Source organism: Saccopteryx bilineata, chromosome 6 (genome assembly GCF_036850765.1).
Source record: "Saccopteryx bilineata isolate mSacBil1 chromosome 6, mSacBil1_pri_phased_curated, whole genome shotgun sequence".
NCBI classification, from domain to species: Eukaryota; Metazoa; Chordata; class Mammalia; order Chiroptera; family Emballonuridae; genus Saccopteryx; species Saccopteryx bilineata.
The window spans coordinates 208,083,293-208,100,386 of record NC_089495.1 but is presented as its reverse complement, the minus strand read 5'-3'; the positions used below and the strand labels follow the sequence as shown (position 1 = coordinate 208,100,386).

The window sequence follows — 17,094 nt, the reverse complement described above, 5'->3', positions numbered from 1 at the left end:
GTACAATCCCCAGTCCACATGGTCAGGGCTGTGGAGCTGTTTTTTGGGGTTTTTTACTAAATTCCTTGCTGGTGGGCCACAGAACCAGTGGACAGTGTGGTAAAGAGCGTTTGCGGCGGGCCGAGGAGCATGTGATGGTTGTGGCCGGGGCGCACAGGAGTGGGGTTGGCACAGTCCTCTGCGGTACCGGGGGAGATGTTTCTACTGGCTTCCCAGCGTCTCTCCAGAGAGAACCAGAGGCTGCTGGACATGGGTCATCTTTTTATTTTCTTCCAATTTTGTTGCCCTGAAATTGCCATACAACATTGTAACAGTTTAAGGTGTACCACATAGTGATTTGATGTGTGTGTGGGTGTGTGTGTGTGTATTACAAAGTGATTGTGTAAAACGTTAGTTAACATCCGTCAGCTCACATAACTATTTTCTGGTGGTGAGAACTTGTCAGATCAACTCTCTCAGCAGCTTTCAAATACAGAGGACAGAATTGTGAGGTGTAGTCTCCATGTTAGACATTGTATCTTTAGAGCTTATGTCTCTTGTGACGGGAAGTTTGTACTGTTTGACCACCTTTAACTGCTTCTCTGTTTTAATGACATTGGTCATTAAAATGTCTGTTTGGATTAGATGTCCTTTTGAGGTGCTTTCCAACCCTAAGATTTTGTATTTCATTTTTTTTTTTTTAAGATTTTATATATTGGTTTTACAGAGGGAAGGGGGGGTAACAAGAAGCATCAACTCATAGCTGCTTCACTTTAGTTGTTGATGGGTTGCTTGTCGTATGTTCCTTGGCCAGGCAATCCCAGGGTTTCGAACCAGCGGCCTCAGCGTTCTAGGTCGACGTTTGTATCCACTGCGCCACCACAGGCCAGGCAGGTTTTTTTTATTTTTTATTTTTTTTTATTTTTTTATTTTTGTATTTTTCTGAAGCTGGAAACGGGGAGGCAGTCAGACTCCCGCATGCTCCGGACCGGGATCCACTCGGCACGCCCACCAGGGGGCGATGCTCTGCCCATCGCTCTGTCGCGACCAGAGCCACTCTAGCGCCTGAGGCAGAGGCCATGGAGCCATCCCCAGCGCCCGGGCCATCTTTGCTCCAATGGAGCCTCGCCTGCAGGAGGGGAAGAGAGAAACAGAGAGGAAGGAGAGGGGAGGGGTGGAGAAGCAGATGGGCGCCTCTCCTGTGTGCCCTGGCCGGAAATCGAACCCGGGACTTCCGCACGCCAGGCCAACGCTCTACCACTGAGCCAACCGGCCAGGGCCAGATTTTTTTATTTCTTAATAATGTTATTCCCTTTTCTTGTTTTTGTTTTAAGAAGAAAATGTAACTGCATTGACAAATGTTAACTAACAAAGATGCTTAGTAATTCTAGGATTGTTTTCTGTGACCCTTTGCACTCTGATCCCTCTGGGTAAGCAGGCCTGTTCTTTCTCTGAACTCCAACACTTGTGGCCTCCCCTTCCGGTGGGGAGCTGCCCGCAGGGCCCCCGGCCCTCGCCTCGGCCGTCCTGCTCAGTCGGCACTGGAGGCCCCCTGCACCGTGCTGCAGTGACTGGCAGTTTTCCCCGCGGCCCGCCACGCGAGACAGAACGTGAACGCAGGCCGCGAGCGGTGTGTGTGGACGTTTCCGTCGTCGCCCTCTGATTCCCTTCTCTTCAGAATCCATTCCCAGAAGTTTCAAATTGACTTTATCTTGTCTAATCCACGTTGTATTTTCTATTTAAGGCTGGTTCTGATGCTCGGAAGCCACCCTGACAGCCGCAGAGATGGTCATAAACCTTTGCCTCCCACAGTTCAGACCAAGAATCTGCTGCAACAAGGTAAACAGCACAGGCCTGCAGACATAAGTGAATTCGTGATCTCTGCTCTTCCTGTTTCCCCACGCTTCCTGCTCGCTTAGCGAGCTCCAGTGCGCTCAGTGTGCCCTCTCACCCTCCTCGTGCTGAACTCCAGCTGGTGGGTATGTGAGTGGGGCTCCGGCTGAGTGTGCTCTCTCACCCTCCTCGTGCTGAACTCCAGCTGGTGGGTGTGTGAGTGGGGCTCTGGCTCAGTGTGCTCTCTCACCCTCCTCGTGCTCAACTCCAGCTGGTGGGTGTGTGAGTGGGGCTCTGGCTCAGTGTGCTCTCTCACCCTCCTCGTGCTGAACTCCAGCTGGTGGGTGTGTGAGTGGGGCTCCAGTTCGCTCAATGTGCCCTCTCACCCTCCTCGTGCTCAACTCCAGCTGGTGGGTGTGTGAGTGGGGCTCCAGTTCGCTCAATGTGCCCTCTCACCCTCCTCGTGCTCAACTCCAGCTGGTGGGTGTGTGAGTGGGGCTCCAGTTCGCTCAATGTGCCCTCTCACCCTCCTCGTGCTCAACTCCAGCTGGTGGGTGTGTGAGTGGGGCTCCAGTTCGCTCAATGTGCCCTCTCACCCTCCTCGTGCTCAACTCCAGCTGGTGGGTGGGTGAGTGGGGCTCCGGCTGCCCCTCGGGAATCAGGCAGCCCCGTTGCAAGGTCAGCCGTGGCTCGTCTCGTGGAAGGCCGCATGCACTGTCCTTTTCTCTCTAGTGATAAATTTTAATTCCTCTCAGAGTCATAGTGAAGGTAGAAATGCTCCCCCACCCTCACCCCTAGTTCTTGTCATTTCCAGTGCCAGAAAGAGTGGCTCTGTTTGTCATCCGAGCTCCTGTGAATCAAGCTGCCTCCCCTTTGTTGAGGGGGTCCTCCCCCGCTGGCCCGGGGCCGGGAGGAAGGGAGCCCCAGCCCAGCGTGGAGTCCCTGCACTCGGCACACTGGGTCAGCTCTCAGATTGTTAGGCTGACTCCTTCGGACAAGGAGACCGCAACGTTTCCACTGGTGTTGGTTATAGCAGCTGTTACAGGTGTTCAAAGGGGAAGAAGTCACTTACAATCTCATCATCTAACACACTGTTTCTCTCTCTCACATCTCTCATTACATCTAGATATCAGCTGATGGCTACGAAGTGGAAAACCTCATCTCTGAGGACCTCGCCAAGCGAAGCCGTGGTTTCAGGACAGAGTACTTTATTAAGCCACCGGTCTATGTGACAGTCTCCTTCCCCCTCAGTGTGGAGATCTGTAGGGTCAACGTCGACCTCGCGGCTGCAGGAGGCCACAGCGTCGCTGGCCTGGAGGTGTACACGTCCAGCAGAGCGGCCCCGAGCCCGGCCGAGCCGGCCGTCCCGGACAAGGAGTTCACCCTGGTGGGCAAGGTCTCCCTGAAAACCCAGAGTCGAGTGGTGTTCAGCCACAGGGGCTTCCGGGCCAGACCGCCCTTCACCCCGGTGGAGGCCACACTGCCCTCCCCTGCTGTCGTGGCCCAGGAGCTCTGGAGTAAAGGGCCACTCTCGCTGAACCACGTGGCCCACCTCAAGCTCTGTATCACCCACGTGACGGGCAGCGGGGTCCCTTGCATCCGGCGGCTGGAGGTGTGGGGCCAGCCGGCCAGAACCTGCTCCCTGGAGGTAATAGACAGCATCCTGCTGGTCGCCTCGGAGAGCCTCCCTCAGGACCTGGCTCCGCCGGCCCCGGCCCTGCCCATGGAGAGCGACTGCGACCCTGGTGGCCAGTCTGCGGGCCCGCAGGGGCCGGCCGAGGTCCTCCCGGACGTGCCTGACGTGCCCGAGGAGTTCCTGGACCCCATCACCCTGGAGATCATGCCGCGCCCCATGCTGCTGCCCTCGGGCAAGGTCGTCGACCAGAGCACGCTGGAGAAGTGCAACCGCAGCGAGGCGGCGTGGGGCCGGGCGCCCAGCGACCCCTTCACGGGGCTGGCCTTCACGCCGCAGGCCCAGCCCCTGCCTCACCCGTCCCTGAAGGCCCGGATCGACCGCTTCCTGCTCCAGCACGCCGTCCCCGGCTGCCACACGCTGGGGAGAGCCCAGGCGGCCCTGGCCGTGACCCCCGCGTCCATCGCCCTGCCCTCGTGGAAGAGGAAGGCGGAGCAGGCCACGCAGGCCCCCTGCTTCCCCGCCACCAGCCTCCGGGCCTCGCCCGCTGCCTCCGAGCACACCCACCCCGCTAAGAAACTGAAGGCCGCCAGCCAGCCCGGCCTGGCGCGCATGGACTGCTCAGCAGGTAACCGTGCCGCCGTCCCTCTCCTCCCGAGGACGCCTGGCTCACTGCCCGTTCTGTGCTCTGCCAGCTCAGATGACCCGGCTCTCGACATAAAGCTCCACACAGTCGCCACCTCGTGGCTGCTCTAGTCAGGGGTCAGGGGTTGCTGGGCTGGGTCATCTGCCCCCGGGTCTTCCGAGGCTGCTGTCCGCTGGTGGGGCTGCGGTTACCGGGACCCACGGGGCAGGATTCTCGCCACGCTCCCTCCCTCGCTGAGCTGCAGCACCGGAGGGTTCACATCCTTGTTGGCTGTCGGCCAGAGCCTGTACTCTGGTCGTTGGGACAGCAGGTAGTGGGTGGGGTGGGGCCCCTGCCCCCCGGCCCACCCTCCTGGGCAGCGGGTGGTGGGTGGGGTGGGCGGACTGAGGTCTCCCGTGTTGCGCTCGGTCGGAGCAGCTGTGTTGTGTCCACAGGCTAGTGCAGGCCAGCGGCGCTGCTGAGAGTGGGGTCTCCAGAAGGAGGGAGGTGGGAAGAGCAGCTCAGGCCGCTGGGGAGGGACAGGGCAGGGAGCAGGGGTACAAGGCTGGACGTTGGGTCCACCCTCAGGGCCCATGGCCTGCAGGAAGGCCTTCAGAAAGTAGGGTGCAGTTCCGCAGGTGAGCCACAAGGTGGCCCCCGCCCGCCCAGCACTTGTCCAGGGGGAGCTCGTGCAGAGCCCAGGAACCCCAAGCAGTGCGGACCCGCAGCAACGGCCAGGTCCCCAGGCCCTGCCTGCCACCCAGCTCCACTGTAGACACTGAGGACAGCTGTCTTCCCGCTTGTGTCTGTTTGAAGTTGCAAGTGCCCCTCTGTGGTCCTCGGCGGACTGTGTGAGCTGGTCTTCGCCTTGACCAAGCCTGTCTCTGGATGTTGTCACCTGTCTGGATATTGTCACCTGGGCATCTCTCGACAGGTCCGCTGTCCCATGAGCAGAAGCTGTCACAAAGCTTGGAGATTGCCTTGACATCGACCCTGGGCTCCCTGCCCTCCTTCACGGCGCGGCTGACCAGGGGCCAGCTCCCGCAGCTCGGCACCAGAGGGACCGGCGCTTCCTGGAGGGCTGGCACCGGCTCGGGTAACGGGGGGCCCCCTCCTTGGAGCACTCGGGTGGATGCGAGGCTGGGCCCCTGGGGCTCGGGGACCCTCGTGCCCAGCTCCTGCGCTCCAGCCCCGGGAACCAGGGGAGAACCTGGTCTCTCCTCCTGCCGGGGGAGCCCGTGAAGTCTGACTCTTCACAGAAAGGTTTCTGTGGTCACTGTGGTCACTGGGGCTGAGGCCTGGCCGCCCTGGGCGTCCCTGTGAGACCTGGAGCTAAGTGTCCTGTCCTGAGGGCTTCTTTGTTCCTCCTCTTCAGTTTATTTTTCTGATCTCACCTGTTTCCCATCTGGGGGATTTTATGGGAGCGTGAAGTTTGAGGGTGTGTATGTTGTCTTCCTTAGCAGTGAACTTTCTCGTTCAGATCTGCTCCAAAGCCCCGCCCCCACCCGCCACACCATTGAGGGTGCCGAGCGTGTGGGCAGGCCTGTCACTGATGTTCTGCTCATCAGGTCTCCTTCCTCCTCCTCCACAGTCGATGGCAGGGTGCCCTCCACCCTGCCGCCCTCCCCCTGCCCTGCCCAGACCCCCGTGGCGGCCACGCTCTCCTTGCCGTAGCCCACCCCCCTCACAGGAGCCAGACCGACCTCAGTGTCAACTAGGTCATGTTCCTCCACTCGGAACTCCTCCCTCGCATCCCATTGAACTTGGAATCAAATCAAACCCCCGCTGCCCGCGAGGTCCTGCACGCTGCAGCCCTGCCCTCCCTGACTCGCTGGCCCAGGGCACACCTCTGCCTTCCTCCTCTAAGGCGCCAGCCTGTTTCTGTGCCGCCTGGCCCCTTCTCGCTCCCAGGGCTCTGCCGCGAGGCCGTCCCTGGCGCCTCCTGCACAGGGACTGGGGGAGGGGGTGGCCACGGTCGGCACCGAGGCAGGGCAGCCCGGGCGGCCTCGTTCGGGAGGCCTTGCGGCAGGCCTGGCAGGCCTGGCAGGAGCGGGAGCCAGCAGGCAGGAAGGGTTGCCGGCTGGGTAGGGAAGGGGGCCCAGGTCAGCCCTGCCCTCCAGGGACCTCCCTGCCCTGTGACCTGCCCAGCCCTGATGCACCAGACGTCTCTGCTCTTCCGTTCCTTGCCGGGTCTCGCCTTCCCTGTGGTTCACCAGGGCTGTCGGCGTGAGCCTGAGCCCGGCTCTGGCCTTAGCACCTGTCCCAGGAAAGGACATCCTGTTGGAGGGCTGGGCAGAAGGGCCCTGGGCTGCCCAGGGGCCTCAGGAGCCACCCCTGTGGGAGCAGCGAGACTTGGTGACTGGGAGGAGGCCGTCCAGCTTCCAGGCTCCCTGCACCTCTGCCCCCAGAGCAGCCAGAGGGGGCCTGAAGGGCGCGGCCAGGCCGCTGGGGGGGGGCAGCTTCCCGTCCCCCGCCAGGCTGTGCCCTGCCTGCAGGACGGAGCCCGGGCTGGGGGCAGCTCTTCCTGACCCTGCTCTGTCCTCCCTGGTTCACCAGAGCAGCCCGGGAGCGGCCTAGGCCCCACGTGTGCCTCCTGCAAAACAGCCTTCTCTCCCTACTTCCACACGGAGCCCGTGTACCAGCTGCCCTGCGGCCACCTGCTGTGCCGGCCCTGCCTGGCTGAGAAGCAGCGCCCCCTGCCCGTCGCGTGCCCCGCCTGCCAGCGGCCCTTTGCCAGCCAGGATGTGCTGCGGGTCCACTGCTGAGCGCCTGAGGCCGGCCCGGAAAAACAGGAGGACCTGCTGTTGGGGGAGCAGAGCCGGGTCACGGTCCCTGCGGTCTGGCCGGGTCCAGGCGCGGAGGGGCCTCTCCTCCCAAGGGCTTTCCCTGCATTGCCTCCCCCGTGCCCCAGGGCCGGTGGGGCGCCTGCCACTCCCCCCCCCCATGGCAATAGGACCACAAAGCCATACTGCAGGCTGGGCGGGATGAGGGACAGGTCCCTGCCCCCCTGCACTGCCCCACCCCGCCCACTGGGCCCCCAGCTCTCTGTCCTGCAGGGCAGGTGTGCATGGAGCACAGTAGAGGCGGCTCCAGGTCAGAGCCTCAGCCTCTGGTGTCCCCGAAAGTGGGCTGTGGGGGCCTGTGGGAGGTGACTCGGCCCCCACCGGCGGGCTGTGCCAGCCGCAATAAAGCTTGACGTCTGCTGTGCGCTTGTCCTGAGGGCCCCTCTGTCTTCACGCCCCTGCCCACCTGCCCACACAGCGTGGGGCTGGCACCAGGCAGAGCAGTCGGGCTGCCCTGAGGGCCCCGGCAGGGAGCCTGGGCGGGGAGGGCTGGGGGCTCTCGCGGGCTGGGTGGGCGCCCTCCGCGGGGCTGGGTGGGGGCTCTCCCGGGCTGGGTGGGCGCCCTCCGCGGGGCTGGGTGGGGGCTCTCCCGGGCTGGGTGGGCGCCCTCCGCGGGGCTGTATGGGAACCTTCTGTGGAGCTGGGCTCCTCCGCTCACTGAGCTTCTATTGGGGGATGGCGCCTTGTCTGCCCAGGGCCCGTTTCAGGAAAACTGCTTGTGTGTAAGGCTGCATTTTGTTTTTCTGTCAAAACTTAGTTTTATGGAGTCTCCAAGGGAAAATATATATTCTTACAATTGTTCACTGTAGAATAGATTCTAGTCGCTAGAGGAACGTCAGTGAGAAACCGCTGCTTTCCCTGACCTACGGGCCTGTCTGGGAGGGCGTGGCCCGGACGGTCTCATACCATACCCTTGAGAGGCCACGCAGGCCCCGTGGACAGCCAGGGCCCGGGCCCCCCGCCCACACCCTGCTGCCCGCCCCTGGGGGCATGCTCGGGGCAGGCTGCCCTGCTCTCCGGTTTTCAAGCTCTGCTCACAGGCACGGGATTTTATTAAAAACCCAGCTCCTTGGGTCCGGACCCGGAAACGTAGAGATCTGTAGTTGGGGTTTGGGAGTCTGTGTTCTAAAAAGCTCCTGGAGAACTGTATGTCCCAAAGCTGCCCCGTCCTCCCCTCTGCCTCCCTGTGGCTCCTCCCTGGACGCCGCCTCACAGGAGACTTCAGGGTCTGCGCTGGCGGGCGCTCCTCCTGGCTAATGGGGCTCCGTGTGCCCGTGACTTCCAGAGTCTGGGCTGCCCCACACTCCCCTTACCCGCCTTACTGAGCTTGTGTTCCAGGGAGAGCCTCAGCATTTGTAGCAGAACGTGTGTGTGTGTGTGTGTGCGCGCGCGCACGTGCACAAGCTGGGTGGGGGACTCCTGTCTTCAGGGTCTCAGGGCCGCAGCCAAGTTTACACCAGCAGGTTGACAGCCTCAGGGAGCCCCTGTCTGTGGGGGTTCTGCCTTGTTCCCCCCGCCCCAGGGAGGCCGCCAGGGTGGGGTCAGCATGGAGCTGCCGCCTCCTGCTCCCTGGATGTCGCTGGTGGGAAATCGGGAGCCACAGGGCGGGGGAGGGGGGCAGTTCCTGTTCTCTGACCAGTGCGGCCACACCTACCTTCTCGGAGATGTGTCCCTTCTCATCTCATTTTAAAGAGCCCCCCAGAAGGAAGTGGTGGTACCACCCTTGCCATAAACACCCTAAGCACAGCTGGGCTGTTTCTCTCCCTAGAAAGTGGGAAAACATTTCTCATGCTGCCAGCCGGGCTCAGAGGCATTCAGTCCTCACTGGGGCCCAGGGCCGCACAGCCCTGCCAGGACACGGGTGCTGTGGGATGCTTGTCTTTCCTCTCCTGCACCACACGCATCGGGAAGCCTGTTCGGGGCGCCCACCCCGGGCCCCCCGAGAGCCCGGGCACCGCGGCCTCCGGAGGCCGGCTTTGCCTGCGTCCAGGCGTCCTCCCTGTGAGCCACAGACCCGGGCCGGGCCTCCCTCCCTCACGCCCCCGCTGCCACCGTCTACCTGGCGCAGGCGGGAAGGAGGCCGGCTCAGAAGCAGTCCTGGAGGCAGAAGACGTAGAAGAACCAAACTGCGAGGAAGAGGATGAGCAGCTGCTCTGAGTGCACAGGGCGTGGCACCTGCGGGCAGTCAGGCTGCGGGACCCTGCAGCACCGGGGCTCAGGAGGAGGAGGCCGTTTCCGCACCCGCCCGCCTGCTTCCTCCTGTGGGTCTCCAGCCTGCAGCCGCTCAGCTGCCAGGTGCCCCTCCATCCCGCTCAGCTGCCAGGTGCCCCTCCATCCCCCGGGAGCCAGAGCCGAGCCCCTGCCGCCTGGGCCACCGTAAGTAGGTCTGCGGACAAAGAGAGCTGCCCTGGGGGAGGCCGCCCGCTGGCCACTGCTCACCTCCTGCCGGGGGCATTGTGACGCTGGGCTGGCTGCCACTGTGCTGGTGGGGCAGGCGGGGCTGCCTGCTCTCGGCCTCCTGCCCGCCCGGCCCCCTCGCTGCCCACCCCGCCCCCTCCCTGGCCGCGGTCTGCTGGCCGAGGCAGGATTTTCCTCCCCATTCTAAGGAGGGGGCGGCCTGGCTGGGAATTAACCGAAGATGCCGACTATCCCGTAGCGTAGTAACCGCTAGCGTGGTGTGGCTATTTAAATTAAAAATAAACTATGGACTCAGTTCCTGAGTCACACCAGCCACCTTTCAAGTCCTTAACAGCCGCAGGTGCTGGCAGCTGTTCTGTCAGACGGCACCGATACAGAACGTCTCCACCATCGAGGATCCTCTGTGGGACAGCGCTGGGCCAGAGTGGGGACTCGGTGCACCGGGCCCTGGCCTTTCCCTCGGCTCTTAGGGACCCGTCTCCTGACAGAGGCCTCACCTGGCCCACCTGCTCTCACACGCTGCCTCTCTCACAGAGGTGCCCAGGCCCAGAGGGGTGACCATCTCCAGAGTGGCCAGGGGCTGAGGGGAAGGAGGAAGAGGCAGGTGACGGGAGGGAGGTGACAGCCTTCTGGTGGTTGGTAGGTATTTTTTCCTTCAAGCTTTGCACCATGAGCAGGAGGATGTCACCCATCACCATATAATCCAGAGACGACCACACAGACACGGGGGTCTTTCCCTTCCCATATCTCACTGTAAGGCAAGGGGGCAGAAGAGGCGTGTGCGCATATGCTCTGTGGTGCCCTTCACATGCCATGGGCGTTTCGTTCAGTGCTGTTATGATAAAGATCATTTTGAAGAACAAGCCAAAATAGTGAGGAAAAACCCTGAAAATGCAGAACACTTCATTGGGGGCGAGGGGAGCAACCCATGGAATACACAGACCACGGAAACAAAAATCCGGAAGCGGGTCCGACTGCACGTGGAACTCCAGTGCTCTGTCTGCCCGTGGTGCGGGCAGGGGTGGGGAAGGGGGCCCCCGGAGGAGTGAGACCCTCTAAGGACTGGAAGAAGTGGAAAGTGAGGGGACCCCTGGAGTGAGGAGAACTTCCCTGATTCAAAAGTCCAGGTACACTAATGGCAAAAGGTTGATGAATCAGACAAGTATGAATTAAAAACAAAAATCTCTATGTTAACAGAAAAAGAAAAGCCACCATTAGCAAAGTTAAACACACAAACGGCCGGCTGGGAAAGTGGAGCTTGCTCGACAGCAGGGTCGTGGCCCTAATACAGAGCTCCTAAAAGTAAGACTGCACAAGGCGTGCACATGGCCTTCTGAGCACATCCAAGGATGCTCAGCCTGGTTCATGGCCGGTGACTAAACACCCCAAAACCCCACTGCTTGTTTGGCAGGTCAGCACACATCTCAGTCTGGCCACAGTCCACTGGAGTGGCCGGGAATGTGACTGCATCTAGCGAGGTCACACATACACGTACCCTCTGAGACCCAGCCTTCCCACTTCTAGGATTCCAGCCCAAAGATTCCCTGGCACAAATACAATGAGAATGATTCCGGTCCTGCCAGCAAGCCCCCTACACAGCCAGGGCTGGTCCCTTGGGGGCCGAGGAGCCCTGCCAGCCCCCCGTGGAGGGGCCCCCTGTAGCAGGTGCTGGCAAGGAGCTCACTCAGACTCCGCCCTACAGTGGTGGTGGCCTGGACGTTGTCACCACAGGGCCTGTAAGGACCCCTCGTGGAACTGGGACTTCCTGCAGGGCACAGGGGCACCGATACCAGACTGGGTGGGAGACCACCCGACTCCACACTCTACAGGAACCTATCCATGGGGGTCCGAGCTCCCACGCGACCCCACCCCCATGGCGCGTGCGTGTGCACACGCGCACACACACACACACACACAAATTGATGATGGAATAACTCGTGATGAAGCCTTTGAAAATTCAATAATATGACACCTCTAGGTGCAAAAATAAAAGATCCTCCCTTAATAAAGGCTCAGCAGAGTTAACTTCATGTAAATGGATAAATGTCTCCTCAGAAATGTCAATGGAAAAGTACCGTCCTGTGCCTGGTACTGAAGGAGGTGGGTGCAGAGCGGGCCTGGGCAGACTTGGGCCACAGGTGATGGGTGCCAGGGTCCTACCAGGCGTGGCTGCCCGGCCGCAGGTAGTGACCCAGCTCTGCGAGGTGGTGGCTGAGGAAGGACACCCAGTTTGAAAGAGATGCTGGGGGTTGGGAAACAGCCACCACATGAGCCCCGCGTGGTCTGGGTGGGACAGGAAGACGGAGTGCGGGGCAGGCAGACGGGGGACAGTCCCAGGGTGGGGTCGGGAAGCAGAGACAAGAGGAGGCAGGAGGGGGTGCTGCTTACACTCCGAGCCCCAGTGGAGAGCTGGGTTTGAGAGAGGAACAGAGAGTTGGGAGGTGGCGTGGGGAGGGGGTGACAGAGACACAGGCTGGGCTTCCCTCTGCCCGCCATTCTCAGACCCTCCTCCCCTCGGGCCCAGGGCCCAACACCAACTGTGACTCAGCTGATGAAATGCAACCTCATGGCTCATTAATCAGGAAGCCTGTAATTAGCCTGTCTCAGCAACCAGGATCCTCCAGAGAGCGCCCCTCTCACCTGCCTTCCTCTCCCTCCCACCCAGAGGATGAGCTCAGGCTGCCCCGGGGTGCCGGCCCCCGGGAACGCGAAGGGGCCCCCGGAGCACGAACACCCGCGCCAATGAGATGCGGGGGCACGCGTGTGTGCGTGAGACAGGCTCAGCAAATTGACCTTCCGTGATGAGACGGCGGAAATGGTGGAGAGCGCCTCAAACCTTTCAAGTTTCCTCATTTGAGAACCCTAGGGGGTGGGGGGCAGGGGGCGGGCGGGTAGCAGCCGGGGGCGCAGCGCGCCTGCACCTGCTGGAGCGTGGACCCTTATGAGGCCGTGCGGGCCGGCCCCGCGGGGGTCCTGGGCAAGAGAGACAGGACCCACCGGGCCGTTTCACATGTGCCGTGACTCCGCGAAGCTCCTTAAGAGGCCCCCTCGGTCCTCCCTTCCACCTGCCCAGCGACCTTCCTGCGGATTTCTCATTCCCCTCGCAAAGCTCCTTGGGAAAAGCTCTACCCCAAGCTTAGCCTTCTTAGCCCTTCCTCCCTGACTTCACACCACTGCGACTATTTTATTTATTTATTTATTTATTTTTATTTTATTTTATTTTTTTGTATTTTTCTGAAGCTGGAAACGGGGAGAGATGTCAGACAGACTCCCGCATGCGCTAGACCGGGATCCACCCGGCACACCCACCAGGGGGCGACGCTCTGCCCACCAGGGGGCGATGCTCTGCCCCTCCGGGGCGTCGCTCTGCCGCGACCAGAGCCACTCTAGTGCCTGAGGCAGAGGCCAAGGAGCCATCCCCAGCGCCCGGGCCATCTTTGCTCCAATGGAGCCTTGGCTGCGAGAGGGGAAGAGAGAGATAGAGAGGAAGGAGGGGAGGGGGTGGAGAAGCAGATGGGCGCTTCTCCTGTGTGCCCTGGACGGAGTTCGAAACCGGGTCCCCCGCACGCCAGGCCGACGCTCTACCGCTGAGCCAACCGGCCAGGGCTACTGGGACTATTTTAAATGATCGGTCACTCATTACTTGACATCCGTTCCACCCGAGGGGGCCCTCTGTTCCTTCTCTAGACTCCGATGGGCTTGTGGTGGCTTAGACTCACGGGGTGACCCCATGTGATGTTCCAGGGCTGTCATGAAACGCCACACGTCTTCTGACTCATTTCCTGGAACTTGCAAAGAAGTGCCGCTCTCCCAAAGCCCCCCAGCTGTGAAGAGCCACACAGAGAGGCCGCAGGTGGGCAGGAGCCCCAGGGGACAGTTCCAGCTGAGCCCCACCCAGCCCTTGGGGTCATCCCATCCCAGGTGCCTGGGCTTGTGAGTGGAGACGGCTCTGGGTGACTCCGGCCCCTAGCCATTCACGCTTCCCTGCGGAGGAGGCCCCAGGCGGCGTGGGGCAGAGAAAAGGTGTCCTGCCTGGACTCCTGACCTCCAGAACCCACACACACGCAGAGTGGTGGTTATTTTGCGGAGCTGTTACACAGCGTGCAGTAACTAGAACAGCCACAATGGCCGCAGAGGGGCCTGGAGAGAGGAACCGGGAGGACAAAGCCAGCGTCCTCTTCGCAGAGAGGAGGCCGACTGCCCTGTCACGTCCTGACCAGCGTCTGGCTGCGGGATGGAGAGACGAAGGCTCGCCGGGAACAGCCAGCGAACTCGTTTACCGAAGACCCAGCGTGGGGTCCATGGCAGGGTCCCGGGGACATTCTGAGGGAAGCTCTGTCTAGCAGGGCAGAGAGGCAGGGACACGTGTGACTAACGTATTTCTAGGTCAACCGCATTAACCCGCAGGAGGATGGAGGTGGAAGAGGAAAAACAGGACTCTCGATCTCAGAAAAGTGTACTAGGGGGTTGGGGGCAGGGGGCTGAGCTCCACAGCAACCCCTTATAATAGCACCCTGATTGTTATTATTATTATTATTATTTGTATTTTTCTGAAGCTGGAAACGGGGAGAGACAGTCAGACAGACTCCCGCATGCGCTTGACGGGGATCCACCCGGCACGCCCACTAGGGGCGACGCTCTGCCCACCAGGGGGCGATGCTCTGCCCATCCTGGGTGTCGCCATGTTGCGACCAGAGCCACTCTAGCGCCTGGGGCAGAGGCCAAGGAGCCATCCCCAGAGCCCGGGTCATCTTTGCTCCAATGGAGCCTTGTCTGCGGGAGGGGAAGAGAGAGACAGAGAGGAAGGGAGGGGGGGGTGGAGAAGCAGATGGGCGCTTCTCCTGTGTGCCCTGGCCAGGAATCGAACCCGGGTCCCCCGCACGCCAGGCCGATGCTCTACCACTGAGCCAACCGGCCAGTGTTATTTTTTTAAGGTATCACTTTTTCTCTGCTGGGTACCATCAGACACTTAAGCGATGGCATCTGAGCCAAGCTAAGCCCCCCTCGGAAGGGGAACCCGGGCACAGGGGCAAGGCTGCCAGCTCTTGAAGCCATCCGCGGAACGGACCCTTGATGGTGTGTCCTTCATGCCCCAGATGCTGAGGGTGTTGGTGGCTGATGGCTTATTGCTGGCCTGTCGCCACAGACTTGCCCTCAGCCTGTGGGAGCCACCTCACCAAGCAGAGGCCCGGGAAGCCTGGCCAGGCGGTGGCGCAGTGGATAGGGCATCAGCCCGGGAAGCAGGGGACCCAGGTTCAAAACCTCTGAGGTCCCCGGCGTGAACGCTGAGTCACTGTCAGCGGGCGTGGTGGGCTTTGAGCCAGGGGCGCAGGAAAGAGGTCTGACTCCGCGGGACCTGGTCTGCACCCAGCTCTGTCTGTCACCTCTGTGTCCTTGAGCAGGTCCCCGTCTCTGTCCCTCCTTTCCTGTCTGCGAGTGGGGTAGCAAATCCCCCCTTCTTCTGGGTGTTTTGTGCTGACTCCAGGAGGAAATGTCCCTAAGTGGGTTAGTGCACGTGGAGACAGATACAAAGCTGGGGGGGGGGGGTCCTTGTTGTTGCCTGTGGTTCAACATGTGCCACCACCTGGTTGTCCTAGGTTGTGTCACACGCACGCACGCATGCACACACGCTGGGATCCTGACCCTTCACACCTTGACACACACACGTGATTCAGCCAAATGAGCGCCCCCCCAGCTCCCCGTTCAACCTTCACTCCCCAAGGCCTCCACGTCCCACCCGCCGTCGCAAGGCCCCCGCACTCTGGTCTGCTGACCTTGAGGCCGAGGTGGAGTCCCCGGGCAGGGCCCAGGAGGCTCACAGGGCCCGAAGACCCCGGCACCCAGGACCAGGGCCCGGCCCGCCGCATTCAGGACGGAGGGATGGGGACGCTGTGCTCCGGCACTCGGCGATCAGGGCACAGCGGGGCGGCCGCGGGTGGGGGTCGTGTCCCCTGGCAGTGCCCTCTGACTTGTGTGCCAGCTGCAGCCCGCCCTGCGCTTGCCCAGGGCCACCCCCCTCCTGCCGCTCCTCTGGCTTGCGCTCTGCTCCCCCAGCCCACTGGCTTCTCTCGCCTCTTTGTCCCGTTGGTGAGGAGGCTGTGGACACCCCCTGGCTGCCCCACAGCCCGGAGGAGAGGGACACCGCCGAATCCGTGGTCAGCAGACGTTGTCCACAGGGGCACAGCAGGCCGGCTCCCCGGGACCCGAGAGTCCCCAGATGTGGACGCCCCCACCCCCAGATGGCTGCCGTTAGGGCTTTTAGTATAGAACCCTCTCTCAAAGATATTTCCAGTTTATTTTGCTTCTTATTCAGTTCTTTAGCAGTGAGAATTTTTATGAGGTCTTTTCATTTGTGATTTCCTTAACGCTTCATGTAACTCTGTCTAGAGAGCCTTAAAGATTCCCGTTTAACTCCTCTATTTGATTACAATCCAAGAACATCTCCCTTTCTTTCTTCCCTTTCCTTCCTTCCCTCCCTCCCTCCCTCCCTTTTTCTGTCCTTCCTTCCCTTTTCTTTCCTTCCTTCCTTCCTTCCTTCCTCTCTCTCTCCCTCCCCCCCTCTCCCTCCCTCTCTCCCTCCCCCCTCTCCCTCCTTCTCTCTCCCTCCCTTCCCTCCCTTTTTCTTTCCTTCCTTCCCTTTTCTCTTTCCTTCTTTCCTTCCTTCCTCTCTCTCTCTCTCCCTCCCATCCTCCCTCCTTCTCTCTCCCTCTCCCTCCCTCCCTCCCTCCCTCCCCCCTCTCCCTCCTTCTCTCTCCCTCCCTCCCTCCCTTTTTCTTTCCTTCCTTCCCTTTTCTTTCTTTCCTTCCTTCCTTCCTTCCTCTCTCTCTCTCTCTCCCTCCCATCCTCCCTCCTTCTCTCTCCCTCCCTCCTTCTCTCTCCCTCCCTCCCTCCTTTTTTCTTTCCTTCCTTCCCTTTCCTTCCTTCCCTCCCTCCCTCCCTCCCTCCCTTTTTCTTTCCTTCCTTCCCTTTTCTTTCCTTCCTTCCTTCCTTCCTTCCTCTCTCTCTCTCTCTCTCTCCCTCCCCCCCTCTCCCTCCTTCTTTCTCCCTCCCTCTCCCTCTCTCTCTCTCTCTCTCTCTCTTTCTCCCGGCATGGATCCATCTGAGCTTCATGCCTGTCCCCCACGGCCCAGCACATTTCTCAGGTTTGCTACCCCTGCTGTGTGCGCCCTCTCTGGTTCAACCCTGTATGCAGCTATGGGGCTCCCGTAATGTGTGCCCACTCTGTTCACCTCCCCATAGTGTCCGGGGCATTTCTGTGTCTCCACCAGCGAGGGCCCTGAGTCAGAACAATGGGAAACAGGCGAGGAGAGAAGCTATACGGGCGGCTGTCAGGAGAGTCTCTTTGAAAGCGAGACCCACACCCACCCCACTTTGGGTCGGTGGCAGAGGTGTCGTGTGGCGCAGACACTGGATTCGTCCTGAGAAAAAGGGAATGAGAAACGGGTTGGGGGGGCTGGCAGCGAGGGCAGTGAACTGTTCCTGTTCTCTGAAAAGATGGTCTAAGAGTAAGGAAGGGCTTTCAAGAATTCTGAGCCCTGGCTGGGTAGCTCACGGGGTTAGAGCATTCTCCTGACACGCTAAGTTTGCAGGTTCAATCCCCGGCCAGGGCCCATACAGGAACAGATCTATGTTCCTCTCTCTCTCTCTCTCTCTCTCTCTCTCTCTTTCCCCCCACTTCCTCTCTTGCTAAAGTCCATAAATAAAAATTTGAAAAGGCCAAGTGTTCCCCCATGAGGGATGATGCAAGCGGGCTGTTGTCAGAA

At 60.8% G+C, this 17,094-nt stretch overlaps 1 protein-coding gene across 2 annotated transcripts in view; it reads left to right on the top strand.

Annotated features, from left to right (window-relative positions):
* Window positions 1–7,277, top strand: part of UBOX5 (U-box domain containing 5) — a 29,482-nt gene extending 22,205 nt beyond the window's left edge. The window contains exons 2-5 of one of the 2 annotated variants that reach the window (XM_066237096.1): window positions 1,724–1,818; window positions 2,939–4,073; window positions 5,005–5,166; window positions 6,632–7,277. In XM_066237096.1, coding sequence (XP_066093193.1) covers window positions 1,765–1,818; window positions 2,939–4,073; window positions 5,005–5,166; window positions 6,632–6,753 — 1,473 coding nt within the window. In that variant the 5' untranslated portion in view covers window positions 1,724–1,764 and the 3' untranslated portion in view covers window positions 6,754–7,277. Of the gene's footprint in view, window positions 1–1,723; window positions 1,819–2,938; window positions 4,074–5,004; window positions 5,167–6,626 lie in introns of both variants that reach the window. The other variant, XM_066237095.1, reaches the window with a different exon arrangement.
* The last annotated feature ends 9,817 nt before the right edge of the window (window positions 7,278–17,094 follow it).